Raw genomic sequence first — 15761 nt, 5'->3', positions numbered from 1 at the left:
AAATTCAACTTTGAAATTTTAGTCTCATTATGCCTAAATTTTACTAATTAAAGTTATGGTTACTCTATTTAAGGGTTAAATTTTGAAAAATCATATCTCAAAGAATAATTCCGCTGAAAATGTCTATGAAATGTTAGAAAGCGTTGAAACTGGAAACCAGACGTAGCTGAAATAAAAAGATTTATTAAAACATTTCAGTAATTAAAATTCGAAACTAAAATTTTTCTTATAACAAACCAGGAAAAGAAAACAGAATAAATGTTTGGTTGAAAAGCTTTATAAACAAGTTTATGGAGCATATTTTAAATTATTAGTTAATTTCTTTAAAAAAATATACAAACTGAGTAGATAAAATTGTTAAATTATTAAGATATTATTAAATAATTTTACGTATTTTTTTTTTGTTTACATGACCAACGCTAAACTAATATTTGTCATGTATACTAATATTGTATTATACATACAAACGTGTGTTTGTTTGCTTATTTTTTTTTCACGCGATCGACTTTATTAATACATAGATTTTTTTAATGTTATCTTGTAGTCTCCACAAAAGTGTTATCGTGCCCTTCGTTTGCTTATTTATTGATATTATTATTATTTAAGATATATAGTTTTATATTAAATAAAAAATTTTTGTTCAACATAGAAGCATTACACTTACTCATTGATTGTCAAATTAGAAACTACTATCGGAACCGACGATAACTCAGCGGGATTTGTTTTTACTATGTGTTGTAATTGTTTACAAATTTTCAGTATAAAAAGAAATAGCCACGAGGCGATCGTTTCATTACCAAGGTGTGCTATCACACCTATTATGGACCGAAGTGTGGCATCTACTTTTAAACCCGCAACAATGTGGTCGATGTCACAAATTTATTTACCTTCACATATTATGTATGTGTGGGTCAAATCTTGTGAAAAAAATTTAAAAGAGTTTAATCCAATCTATTGAGCTCAAATCTTGCACACAGTTGGTGCTAGCGACAATACAATCTATTATAGAAAATAATTCGTAGTTATTTTCAGCACATTGATTAAATAAAAAAATATTGATAGTTAAATTACTTTCTTATAATAAAATGGTATCACGAACATCATTAATGCACGATTTCACAACGCATTAAATAATATTTACTCGTCGGTGTAAATTGCCATTTTTTAATAAGTAATATGGTTGTTTAACTGACAAAATTAATGCTACAAAAATAAAACTAACTGAATATCAGGGAATATTTTCACATTTTCAAACGTAAACACCATAATTTCCAGTCGCTTAACATGCAGCGAGTTGAGTGGTTATGTAGTGAAATAAAATATGGATGACATCTATTCACAATGACGACAGTCTGACACTGCCTTTAAAGGAAAAAAAAGTTATGTTTTGAAGTGTTTGTTATTTTAAATTAAGAAAAATAACAATGTTTATTGTTCTTCAAATAATCTTTAATTTTAGGCAAAGTTGACACATTAGAAGGTTTGAAGCTCATTCCACCACGCTGTTCCAATGCGGGTTGGTAGAATACACATGTGGCAGTATTTCAGTGAAATTCGACACATGCAGGTTTCCTCACGGTGTTTTCCTTCACCGTCAAGCACGAGATGAATTATAAATACAAATTAAGCACATGAAAATTCAGTGGTGCTTGCCCGGGTCATCCATGATGAAACCCATGATCATCGGTTAAGATTCACGCGTTCTAACCACTGAGCCATCTCGGCTATTATTATATGGAATATCCTCCTCAAAATGGAGAGGGGGCCTTAGCCCAGCAGTGGGACAGGTTGTTACTGACACATTCTATCATTCCTGCGTTGCTATTAGATAAGAACTCCTTCATTACTCACCCGTAAAGCAGACAACCGACGTATGTTGATATACTATTTTGATGCGTGTATTTTTGAAATATTATAATTATAATGATTAATGTCGCATATCACTTTGTGAAATTTCACGACCGTTTTCTGCGGTGACTTTTGAGTTTGTTATTACATAGCGCTACTGTTATCAAAAGGAAAATAAAAACGACATCAAAATCACTCCATTCATTTTTAAGTTCAGAACATCGTTATGTTTTGAAAATCATAATTACAAAATGACATCTCCAAATGCTAAAGGCTTTATATAAAGTGGGATCATGAATTTAGAATGTCTATAAAATATAGAAGCATTTTCGGATAATCCGTCGAGTTAAAAAAGTCATCTTTTATTCGCGCGGCCTTTCATAGAAATCATCTGTGTTTCTGCTAATTAGCTCGTGAAGATGAAGCTTAATGAAGATACCTTTGTCCTTACTGCAGTTATGCTAAATGATAAAAGTACCAAGATTAAGTACAATTCCCAAGGTGGCTATTGATCGGGGGTAGTCGTGTGAAATCTAATTCGATTCGAATATGTTAAGACTGAATAATTTCTGGGGTTGTCACTGGTTACCTATTGTAACTTGTACCTTTGTAAAGGGTAAATAAACTAGTATTATAACAGGCACAAGAGACCAAACGTCTTAGATCCCGTGGTGGCTGACGTATTCAATGTAAGAAGTGATATTTACTTAAGGTGGTTACTACTCACCATATGGTGGTCCATTTACTCGCTGTCTAAAATAGTTTTAATGACGTCATATAACACTTAAAATGCTGGAATTTAAAATCTTCTATCGAGATTAGTCCTAAAATGGTGGCATACGTATATGGAAACATTGAAGTTCGTAAGTACATAATATATTTTATACGAATACAATAATGTGATGAATGTACACAATGCAAAAATAAAAGCCATTGATAAGTATTTTGACGTCATTTTAATTGAACGTTTACGCTTTCGATGGCGTTTGACATATCAATGATTTATTTTAAAATTAAATATTTGATCAATGTTGTTTAAAAAAATCATAATCGTTTCATAGGTCAGTTGCTATCGTTGTTTCAAATCACTAAAGTAATATAATACGTGTATCTATGCATATATGCAATATGTAGCTGACCTCGAGTAACACTGTTTTTGCATGAATACGTCATGCAAACGTCGACACCCCCAGGGAGGTAAGGGCGTCCCCCTGGACTATGACGTCAAGAACCTTGCATAAGAATTCGGGGGACCGATAAGATTATTTTTTGATCCTGTTCATAATTGTTTTATTTTCTATGAAATTATTTTATTAGAACATGATGATATACATATTTAGAATAGAATATTCATACGTTGCAAGTATATATATAAATAAATAGACCATAAAAACCCAATAACTACAAAACTAAATTGTATTGTTTTCGGTTTTTTCGTAAAAAATATGTTTACTAGTTAAACTGAATGTCTGAAAAAACGATTTCTTGTCGAAATATTTTTCAATTTAAAAAAATATCTGTTTCGTTTAATAACAACGGTTTTGCAAAATTTTGTAATTGGACAGCGACAATGGAAATGTTAATTAACGATCAATAGGATATTTTATATATTATATATTTTTAATCAGGATACAGTGTTAGTATAAACACACACACGTCTGCCAAAAATCTGATGATCTTTTCCATCTTTTCCAACCGCTGCCAGCCACCTTGCGTATATCGTCACTCCACCTAGCTGGAGGTGGCAGCGGTTGGAGATTAAGAGCTGAAAATCGAGATGGCGTGCCATTGGAGAGACATATGTCCAGCAGTGGACGCGAAAAGGGTGATGATGATGATTTCTATCTTTTGTACGGTGATGGTAACATACCTGGAACCTACATGCAAGTTTCAACAACTGTACAAGGTTTCACCTCAATTAAATGAATAGCTTAGAACAGCAGACGAAACAAAGAAACATAAATATACTCGTAAGAAAAAAAGTGAGTTTCTCGCGTAACAATTTATTGTTGTTATATTATCTACAGATTGCAACCTGGGCAACTGAGCTTCGCTCGTCTCATTATTATTTATAAAAAGTTGCCTTATTGCTTTATTTTTGAATATACACCTTTATAGATAAACTTAATAAATATGAATACTAAAATTTAAACCAAATTATTAATAAACGGAATGAATGATTACGAAATATAAAACATTTGTTCGTTTAAAATTATAAGATCTGCGACTCGTAACTTTCCATATTTTATTTGAATAAAATGAAAATAAACTATTACAATATTTTATCACCTACTCTGTATTTTTTACATATTATGTAGTTTGTGTTTTTAACAAAAAATAAACTATATATCCCCGTGTTCTCAATATATAACTCGTAATAAGTCGTAGTAACCTTTATTATAAAAGTGGAGATTCTTTTGTTCATGTTTCCTGAACGATTTCGATCACAGCGTTTTCAATAAATAGAGAATAGAGTGCACAAGTGCGTGCGCAGACACAGGTGCACTCTATTGTGACACTGTCATAATCCGATTTGGCGATCGGACACGACCGGATAGATCAGGTTCAGGACCAACGGTTGTATGCTTTCCGAAACGCGGGTGGTAAACACTCAACTTCTAAACTCCGGGATGCTTCGAGAAGGATTTTTTTTACACTTAATAGGCAATTGTTTGACCGTTGACTTGCCTGATCTTAAGCATCGACACGGTCTAAGACGGAGCACGCTTGCCTAAAAGAAACCTGTTCACTCTGGATTTAAAGACACCAACGTTGTACCTATCAGGAAATACGGACTCAGGCAAAGCATTCCATAGTTTCGCAGTGCGAATGATGAATGTGGCAAAGCATTCCATAGTTTCGCAGTGCGAATGATGAATGTGGATTCAAAGCGCTTCGTACGTAGGTGGGATTTGTCGTAGTAACATCAAATTATAGTCCAATAGGTGTGCGTGACGTTTTGTTTCTTGTCTCCAATTATTCAAATTCTGATTAAATCCCCCTGTATCCGATCATCAAATGTCGTGTGCAAATTCATTATAAAATATGCTTTTACGAACGAAAATAATTTGTATCATCGATGGTCCTTTACACGGGTTAACGATAATTAAAATTAACGATCGCTTACATAGCGATATAAAATGCGGCATGTGAAAATATTTTACACACATAAAGGCTTACAAGGTTTATGTAAAATTGAATCACAAGTCAAACACTAGTTTGTTGGAGAAAGAAAAATAATATATATTAGTAGTATTTTTTCTATTTTGCTAGCTTTCTTCTCCGACGTCGTTGCGTTAATAATAACTTCGCGTATTGTATATATATATTTCGTTGTAAGCAGTATTACAATGAAATTCCATCGCAATACCTCTGTAACCCACCAGACTAAAAGTTTCACTTTCACAAAAGTTTCACAAATTTTGGTAATTCCTTGATAGTCGATAATACAAGACAAAAAATGTCTGACACAATTTGACAGTAAATCGTATATAATTTGCAATCTTCTTTTTCTCTCTAAAATCTCTTAAAATCTATTCTTACTGCCTTTATCTCATACTCTTTGTATGCTTCAGTAGTTTTTGTAGTGTCGTTTAGCGATAGGTCTCAGTCAATGTGACGTACTGGGTACATGTGGGTATAGGCTTTAATAAAAAATTTGAATGGTGGTAACATTGTTGTTTTGCTTGTCATTCTTTTATATAATTATATCTGGGTGGACCGCGGGAAAATATTTGTGTAAGACATGCGGGTCTGTATTTATGTTTGTCTTGTGCTTCCGCGGCTTCTAACCAGCAGTGTAACACGGGTATACTGATGAGGACTATGTAACATCAAGCGTTTGTTTTTAATTATATAAAATTTTACGTTCTTTAAAAAGTGCATTGCCGACAACTGACTGTCCGTTTGATATGAGGCACTTTTTTTTATTGATCTTATTCGTTAGCGTTTTTTTTTTTTATTAAGTTCATTAATACATATACTATATATACTAAGAACTGCGACAAACGACTTAAGGGCACTTCCTATATTTTCCTTCCCTCCTTATTATATTACGTATGTATTTATAAGAATGAATAAATAAATAATTGATATTAAAAAATAATTACAATAAATTATTTCAATAGAAATCTTTCGTAGTCTTAATTTTGTATCAGGACGGTATCAGCGCATATGACTTGACCTGACTGTCAAGCTGATTGTCAAACATTCACTTTCACCACTTACAGTGGAAGCCGAAGGCGTGTTCTCTTAATCAAGATCATGCTTTCAACTTGAACGTGATTGTGATTCTATTTGACAATTAACCAATCAGACACATGATGCATACGTAAACCTATTTCGTAAGAAACGATTTTGACTCTCGATGACCAAATATTAAAATGATAAATAGTCTTACGGTGCTACCGTATTTTGATAGCTTGTCTCCTTCAAACATAATACTTATTGCAGTCAATAACACATCTTCCAAGTTTAGCGAGTTTGTTTTTAAAGAATAATTCCACATTGGGAACTGGAATCATAGTCAGCCATGTAATTATAGTTTAAATTTATTTCACTTGGCGGTAATATGTGGAACATGTATCTCAAACTGAAAAGAGTAAATTCGGCTTAGAAACGTAAGGTTGGCAGCCCTGTAACTGTCATGTAACAGCCTATATACATAGCATGTAACAACATATTACAAGGTCTTATGATATTTACTCAAATAGCTTCTGTTATGCTAACCACCAACGTTAAATATTTGATAATCCTGAATTATCTTAGGTGTTAATTCGCAAAATATATAAACTATAGTTGTAGATAATTCTTTGAAAACATTTGACATACAGATAACAATGAAATACCGAAGTATGAAGATCATTTCTGATTCTGTTTCAATAGCATGATTGGTTTTTATTAAGAGGAAAACAAATATAGAAAAATATAGAAATTTATTTTAAATCATTTATTAGAAGTAAAGAAATAGCGTAATAATAAATACTGGTATGTAAAGGAGAGAGGGTTCTTTCAAAAAGGTTTGGAGCACATTCCTGCATGCGAGTTTGTTCTCCGATATATCTGACACATGCAAATTTCAAGAAGTTGTTTTTACTTAAAAAACTTAAAAAATAAAGCACAGAATGCTTGCTTGCTTTCAAATAAATTTTAATATTTCGTTTATTTCCTTTAATTGAGCGTAAAAATTGTGATCGAGTGCGGACGACAATAGTCCAAAGCGGTCAAGATTGAACCTTCGAATTTTACATCGCTGTTAGCTACTGAGGTTTTTTTTATTTATTTTAAGGAGCGAGGCCAGGAAATTTATCCATTGATGTTAAGTGGTACTGTAAGGACTATAAACGAATTCATACCTTACGAATGCCTCCGTAACTAAATGATGTCTTGCATTCCTTGTGCCTGTAATTACACTAACTCACCGACTGTTCAAACCAGAACGCAGCAATGCAGGGTATTAATGTTTCCGTAACCGTAACCGTAACAGCCTGTGAATGTCCCACTGCTGGGCTAAAGGCCTCCTCTCCTCTTTTTGAGGAGAAGGTTTGGAGCTTATTCCACCACGCTGCTCCAATGCGGGTTGGTAGAATTCACATGTGGCAGAACTTCAGTGAAATTAGACACATGCAGGTTTCCTCACGATGTTTTCCTTCACCGTAAAGCACGAGATGAATTATAATCACAAATTAAGCACATGAAAATTCAGTGGTGCTTGCCCGGATTTGAACCCACGATCATCGGTTAAGATTCACGCGTTCTTACCACTGGGCCATCTCGGCTTTTGTGGTAGAAATGCCATGTTTAGTGGTTACCATGTTTAGTGGTAGAATAATGGATGAGGTTGGTACAAACACCTAATATTGGATCACTACCGGACTATCTCGGTCCGCATTAATTTGATCTATATTATTTAAAGCTAGTATTTGTGCGACGACACGAGAAAATGAAATATTGTTACAGTTAATATGACCTCAGTTTTATAAACCATTCCATATCACGGATAATTTTTATATGAAATCGATATCAACATTAAATATTTTTTTATTTAAATCGAGGTTCATAAGCTTTTTTAATTGTCACGTTACAGGATTAAATTAAATGTAAAATTAGTTACTCTATTAATCATCCAAATCCACTTGTATTTTAATAGACTAATATAATAATAATAATGTCCTCTAGACCGATTTCGGCCACTGTGGCCAATCTCAAGAGAGATTAGCCAACTATGCAGGAGATATTATAGTGCGCAAGTGTGTGTGCAAACAAAGGTGCACTCTCTATTTCCTAACTCTCATAATCCGATAGGACGGCAATCAGACACGACCGGAAAAAGTTCAGGCGCAGGACCAACGGCTTTGCGTGCTTTCCGAGGCACGGGAGTGTACACACTTCCAGACTCGGGACTGCTACTGAGAATTTTCTGACGAAAAAACCCAATAACTTTTTTTGGCCCGACTAATATTATTTAAATAGGTATTGTTAATATAAAAAAAACTATTCTAAAATGTCAGATTGAGTCAATAGACAATTTCCAAAGCGATTTAATCCTAGGGCGCGTTAAATTGAATGCTCTTTCAAAGTGGCGGGTCCGCTTTCATTCCTAAAATTCAAATTGGAAGTGATTGTGGAAATAAATGGTTCCTCGGTGAATTTAACTGGCTGCGGTTTATCGTTGTTTTAATATCGATTGTTTAATACTGAACTCCCGCGTTGACGTTTATTTATTTACTTATATATTGAATGTTTTATTGGAGTTATCCAATTTACAAAGGCCATTAAATTACATATAAATATACACACATAGAAATAGACGTTGTGAAACATTAAGAATAAATTTTTACGCAATTCTATTTCCTACTTCCTAAAATTAATTATAAAACGCTGTCGATGGCGAATCGATTAGCTTTATTCACAAATTAACGTTACATTGATAGAAAAACTCGTAATAATTTAATATTACTATGAGTCATAAACAAATATCGACAAAATAAAACCTATAAACCTATTAATTATTTGAACATTTATTCGTACCCAAAAAATATAATTGTTATTCTTATAACATTCATAATTGTGAAGGTTTACTCTATCTATAATGAAATCGTACTTACCTTTATTTTCTTTCTCAGGAACAACTCCGCCAGCGAAAAGAGGCAGAGGAACGAATTGCGGCGCAAAACGAATTCTTAAGAAATTCGCTCCGTGGCTCTCACAAGCTACAAGCGTTAGAGTCCAACCCACCATCCAGCACAGCCTTCATCAACGATGCGTACGAAGAAGATGCAAGTGACGAGGCTGCGCAGCTATATGCTATTGTTGGTGAGTAAATTAGCTAGTATGTTAACAACAAATGCAGGTTTCCTTACGATGCTTTTCTTCGCCGGCGACCACGAAATTAATCATAACAACACGAATTAGCAATGAAAATTCTACGGTGCTTACTGGATTTGGCCACTGGCACCAAGTACCCACTGGGTCAACTCTGTTGATAATGTGAGCCTGCTCGGAATATAAAGTAAAGTAACATCCTATTAATGTCCCACTGCTGGGCTGTCCTCTTCTCGCTTAGAGGAGAAACTTTGCTTATTCCACTACTCCAATGTTAATTATAAACACAAATTAAGCACATCAAAACCCACTATTACTTGCCTGGGTTTGAACCCGAAACCGTCAATTAAGATTCACGCGTTCTAACCATTGGACCAGCTCGACTCGAATTGTATGTTTTAGATATGATCCAAGTTTTATATCCTCTGGATACTCCAGATCGGCTTTGTTAATAGTCACATAAATTTGTAAGTCCAGAAACAGTTTGTCCGTCGTAAACTACACGTCGTAACTTATTCAGCATTATTCTAGCGAGGGTCGGAATATTATGCTAATCCTTCTAAAATAAGATTATGTTTACCTTGCGTAATTTAGGAGAAATAATAATATAATAAACATACTATAAACTATAATTCTCTTGCATTGTTAATATGATACTGTAAATAAAAGTTTAATTAATTAATAATCACAATGACGTGAGTGTATCGGGTACCAAACAAGTAACTTGTGTTTATAAATTGCTCAATTTGTAATGAATAGATAGACATAAACTTACCAGGAAAGTGAATCAGGGAACTATATAAACCAATTATAAACTAGCCTGAGCCGCGGGGCCGCGTTACTTCCACTCCACGTGGCAATAGCTCGTTCGTTTAATATTAGCTCCCGGCGACCTAGTGACTCTTAAAGGGCTACAATTTATCCAATCAATTAAACAAACCCTTGCTTGTGCCAATGAAATTACTCGTATCAAATAAAACAGTTTCCGAAACGATTGAATAATTTTGAAAGCACTAAATGTTTTTCCAATAATATCAGGTTTTCTTTGTACAATAACACAATAAAAATACTCTATTTTTCGTTTATTCAAATTTGTTAAATTCTTAGTAATATTAGAATCTACAAACAGTATCACTATAAGCATTGAATTTATCTTATGATGATAGCTTTTACATTTAAGTTGAGACGCATATAAGCTAACTGTTTAATATCTCGAGGTGCTTTTTTCAGCTATTGATCAAAAATGTTATAATTTCAGATTATCAAGAAGTATGCGCAGCTCTGTCTAGGGTACAAAAAGCACTTAGTTCGAATGGTGAAAGCGCTCTTGCAGCTCGGGTAGCTGGGGCGGCCGGCGTGCTAATGTGTCCCGCGCTACGGACGGCATTAGCTACGCGGTCGGCTGTTCTTACTGCAGTGAGGCATAAACGTACCGGCCTGTCGGCTCCGCAGACACATCGAGCCACTGATCGGTTAAAAGATGTACGTTCTTAAACTTATAATTTTTTTTGTACTTTTTTTTATAGTATAGTTTACATATGGACCACTTGATGGTAAGTGGTCACCAAGTGGCCCATATGCCCATTGGCATTGTAAGAAATGTTAACATTCACTTACACCGCCGATGCGCCACCAACCTTGGGAATTAAAATGTTATGTCCCTTGTGCCTGTAATTATACTGTTTCACTCACCCTTCAAACCGGAACACAAAAACACCAAGTACTGATGTTTTGCGGTAGAATATCTGATGAGTGGGTGATACCTCTTAACGCTATTAATCCTTGGTAATGCTTTGCTGGTTTATAGTTTCTTGATGCTATTGATGGATTCTTAGTAACTATTTGCTGAGTCGTTTTTAACGGTACTTACGAGTTGAGAGTGGGTGAATCTTTTCTACTATGTCGAAATCACACGGCTAAACTAGACAAATAAAAAAAGATAAATTAAAAAAAATACAACAATATTTTTTATGGTTTTTCAGTGTATAGATGTACTAGGATCGCATACGGCGTCCGGAGGCGAGACGTCGGCTTTGGCGGCAGAATTGCTCTCAATACTGGGAGGCTTTGAATTGGAGAGCTTAATACAGGCACACGACCAGGCCGCTGCGTTGTTGGACCCGTCCTGCTTCATGAGAGGGAAGAGAAATAAGGTAAAGAATGAGCATATACGTTAAATAATTTTAACTCTTTGAATTTACTCATTTGCATTTCCAATACACAAGTAACAGCCCTTAAGTGTACAACTGCTGTATCATCATTTCCAGTTTAGGACAAGCGTCGACTCTGAAAGTCACAGTATTCTTATCAATATTATAAATGCGAAAGTCTGTTTTTATTACACTTTCAAGTTACACTTAACCAATCAAATGATCATCATGAAATTTTGCGTACACGTCCGGAGTACAGAAAATAACATAACCTAATAAATCTCACACGCGAGCGAACACGAGGGCGGAAACGAGTGTTTAGTATTTATTCAGAGACATGCAGATTTCTTCTTGATCATAAAAACATCGATGAGCGTGATACGAATTGTGAACACAAATATACATTTGAATCTTATTACAAAATACTTATTTCAAGTAATTTTGAGCTTAGCTTTTATTATATTCAATCGTCTACGCCATTTATTTATTTACAAATTATAAACAAAAGTATCTTGTTACAGACTGGCTTCAATAACTTCAAGGGCGACGACAAGTACATGCCGCACTCGCCTGACGATACCAGCGAAAATATCAAAATTATAAAAATAGAGAAAACTAATGAACCACTTGGTAAGTTACGACAGAATTGATCAATCACCATGAGCTACGTTTTTTTTTAATATTTAAGGACCTTTAAGGCTACTCCGTAAACACATTTACTTGATAAGTGACTTCAATACAAGGTTGTATTTCTATTTTCTAATGCGATGTAAGGTTAGGTATGAATAAACGAATTTATATATATTGTCTGGTGGCTACTCTCCGTTGAGAATGTGAGCGGTGAATTTAGCTATTACAGGAGTTGATTTATTAAAGGATATTGCTGTTATATGTTATGTGATGACTATAATAATAAAAATATCATAAAACAACTAAAAAACATCGATTTGGTTGCTAAAAATAAACTTCAACAATATATATATTCAAGTATAGTGATTTAAAGAGTTAAGAGTTAAATTTAGTAGTTTTATTGAGTACATGTTGTACATTATGTAAAGTTTAGTTTATTTTTTTTTAATTTTTGTTTAGTCATTATTTTATATGCTCGCCGTGGTCTCCTTTAACTGAAGGAGCACACATATTTTAAAATATTAGTCCACGATGTAATGTACTCGTAAGTGGGTATCCTTCGTTGAAGATCCTTAATGAATAAATAATTTGTTTTAAGATATTATTGAGGGACGATCGTTTTCGTTTGATATAGGTGCTACGGTGAGGAACGAGGGAGAGGCGGTCATTATCGGGAGGATAGTGAGAGGCGGAGCGGCGGAGAAGTCGGGGCTACTTCATGAAGGAGACGAGGTATGCGGAACGCGCTCTCACTCATAGCATAACATGTGTAATAAAACAAGACTTCTTCCTCGTGCCGGTCAATTTACAGCATGAGTACTCGCCCACCGAACGGAGGAGGTAAACAGGTGCTATGTCCGCAGCTGCTGGAGGTGAACGGCGTGAGCATGCGCGGCAAGTCCGTGCACGAGGTGTGCCAGGTGCTGGGCGGGCTGGCGGGCACGCTGAGCGTCGTGCTGGCGCCGCGCGCGCGGCCGCGCCCGCCGCCCGCGCACCGCGTGCTGCACGTGCGCGCGCACTTCGACTACGACCCCGAGGACGACGTGTACATCCCCTGCCGCGAGCTCGGTGCGCACACGTTGCATTTATCTATTTGACCCTCCGGGAGCCTTCACTCATGGAGCCTTTCTCTTTAGGAATAAGTTTTCAAAAAGGCGACGTGTTGCACGTGATCAGCCGGGAGGACCCGAACTGGTGGCAGGCCTTCCGGGAGGGGGAGGAGGACCAGACCCTCGCTGGGTTGATACCTAGTCAAGCATTCCAGCATCAGTGAGTAAAATTATTTAATTTATTATATAATAAAATATGCTTAAAAAAGTTAACGTAAGTGTTATGTTGTTTCTCTTAAAATTGATTCTTGTGGCATAGTCGAGTCTATAATCAATTGAAAACAAAAATCTAGTAGCACCGGCAAACGTCACTCATTACGTGATTATTAAATTAATACATTAATTTTTTTTATGTATATAACTTTATTGCATTTTAATCTCTTATAATGCTCAAATTTCATATGAAATTAAATTTGCATATATCACGACGTACCTAGGTTAAATAATTTGCTGAGAAGTGAATAAATTATGTATTATATACTTTTATAAACGAATCATATAAGTCACATCACAACCGGACTCGATCGATACCAAAATTTAATGTATGCAATGGAACCACCTGAATAACTTCTATCGAGAAGTCTAGTCATATTATTATAAACGATCACAATAATGGAGTAGACGGATCACAAGGGAAGTAGTCGAGTAGACTTGCCACGCAATGAGCTGTCGCTGCCCGCAGGCGCGAGTCCATGAAGCAGTCGCTGGCGGGCGAGGCGGGCGAGGCGGAGGCGCGGCGCGCGCGCAAGGGCGCCACGCTGCTGTGCGCCGGCCGCGCGCGCCGCCGCAAGCCGCGCAAGCCCACCAGCGAGGCCGGCTACCCGCTGTACGCCGCCGCCGCCGACGGTGAGCCGCACTCCCGCCCCGGCCACCCCGCCTCCTAGATACCTTCCGTGGACTCTAACCCCTCCCTCCCCTTTTAAAGCTTTTCTTTAAAAAATATTATTCTATATGTTCTCGATATTCTTATATATGTACTCTATTTTGACGGGCCGGTTGGCGTGGTCGGTAGATACTCGCCTTTCACGCCGAAGGTTGTGTGTTCGATTCCCACCCAGGACAGACATTTGTGTGCTTGAACATGTCCGTTTGTCTTGAGTCTGGGTGTAATTATCTATATGAGTATGTATTTACGAAAGAAAAGTAGTACATGTAGTATATTAGTTGTCCGGTTTCCATAGTACGAGCTCTGCTCGGTTTATTTATTTTATTTTTATTTTATTTTATTTATATTTGGGAAACATACAGTGTGTTATTACATAGAATTAAGGAATTATTACTAAATCATAAACCAATAAAGTTTCCACTTAAAAATAGTACAAATGTTAGAGTATGCATGTAAAAAAGACAACAGAAAGAGACAAAAATACAATGCAATCTACGAGTACAATCAAATCGACTAATTACAAAGTTAAAAAAAAAAAAATCAAGAAGTTAAATTACAATAATATTAATGAACATAAATATTTGGGATCAGATGGCCGTGTGTGAATAATGTCCCAGGATGTTAATATTATTATGTTATTCAAATCGATCCTTTCGAATTCCAGAGTACGAGCAGGAGGAGATTCTGACGTACGAGGAGGTCGCGCTGTACTACCCGCGCGCCTCGCACAAGAGGCCCATCGTGCTCATCGGCCCCCCCAACATCGGGCGACACGAGCTGCGGCAGAGGCTCATGGAGGACAGCAGTCGGTTCGCGGCGGCCGTGCCTCGTAAGTCTCCTTACTTATATTAGAGCACCAAAAGCCACGCGAGTGTATCGATTGCTACCTACAAATATAATATTGCGAGTTGATGTGATCTATCCCAGAGAGAAGGTCGAGCCATATCGACTTTACTGATGCACGGTGGCTGTATCTTTAAATTCTATATAATCCTATAACGTACCGAATCAGTAGTGCTTCTCGAATGAGATACATCTCTTATCGACGTGCGTCTTAACTGTATAATCTATAAACAATTTTTTGAACCTATTATTTACTGTTATAATTTCATACTTATAAATCAATACCGGTAAAACGCCAGTAAATTTGGATAAATTTAACTGAATAACAGGAGGAAATACGTTTCCAAAATTCGCCCAAACCACCGTTACCGTATGACTGCCATCATTCATCTGAAATGGCCTAATCTTCACAACAATGAATACATACATTCGAATTAATGCTATGTAACTCGTGTATGTAATTAAAATAGTTCACACATCCGTCATCAAACCGGCACACACATACACACGAACACATAGAATATAAATATATCTCAGTAGAATGACTATTAAAATTTAAATAGCTTTAAGTAAATATTCAATTTGACACATTCATACAAATACACTTTTGTCTCGGCGTAAAAGGAATCGATTATTTTGTACTTCTAAAGCAATCATATCTGAACGTTACAGATACGTCACGCACTCGAAAGGACCACGAGGCGGCTGGTCAGGACTACCACTTCATATCGCGGGCGCAGTTCGAGGCGGACATACTCAATAGGAAATTCGTGGAACACGGCGAATACGAAAAGGCTTACTATGGTAAGATTTTCTATAATAGTTTATAATGACTATGAAGAATACTAATAGTTTATATTGACGAGCCGGTTGGCGTGGCTGGTGGATGCTTGCCTTTCACGCCGAAGATTGTGGGTTCGATTCCCACCCAGGACAGATATTTGTGTGCATGAACATGTCTGTTTGTTCTGA

At 36.1% G+C, this 15761-nt stretch overlaps 1 protein-coding gene across 4 annotated transcripts in view; it reads left to right on the top strand.

Moving 5' to 3' along the window:
• Positions 1-15761, top strand: part of LOC126769433 (protein PALS1) — a 157094-nt gene that overhangs the window by 137440 nt on the left and 3893 nt on the right. For all 4 annotated transcript variants that reach the window (XM_050488220.1, XM_050488223.1, XM_050488222.1 and 1 more), the window contains 10 exons: positions 8973-9162; positions 10430-10653; positions 11154-11324; positions 11843-11951; positions 12586-12683; positions 12815-13019; positions 13088-13220; positions 13743-13906; positions 14611-14775; positions 15462-15593. In XM_050488220.1, coding sequence (XP_050344177.1) covers positions 8973-9162; positions 10430-10653; positions 11154-11324; positions 11843-11951; positions 12586-12683; positions 12815-13019; positions 13088-13220; positions 13743-13906; positions 14611-14775; positions 15462-15593 — 1591 coding nt within the window. The remainder of the gene's footprint in view (positions 1-8972; positions 9163-10429; positions 10654-11153; positions 11325-11842; positions 11952-12585; positions 12684-12814; positions 13020-13087; positions 13221-13742; positions 13907-14610; positions 14776-15461; positions 15594-15761) is intronic.

The sequence above is a fragment of the Nymphalis io genome, chromosome 7, assembly GCF_905147045.1.
Source record: "Nymphalis io chromosome 7, ilAglIoxx1.1, whole genome shotgun sequence".
NCBI lineage: Eukaryota > Metazoa > Arthropoda > Insecta > Lepidoptera > Nymphalidae > Nymphalis > Nymphalis io.
This window is presented reverse-complemented; position numbering and strand designations above follow the sequence as displayed.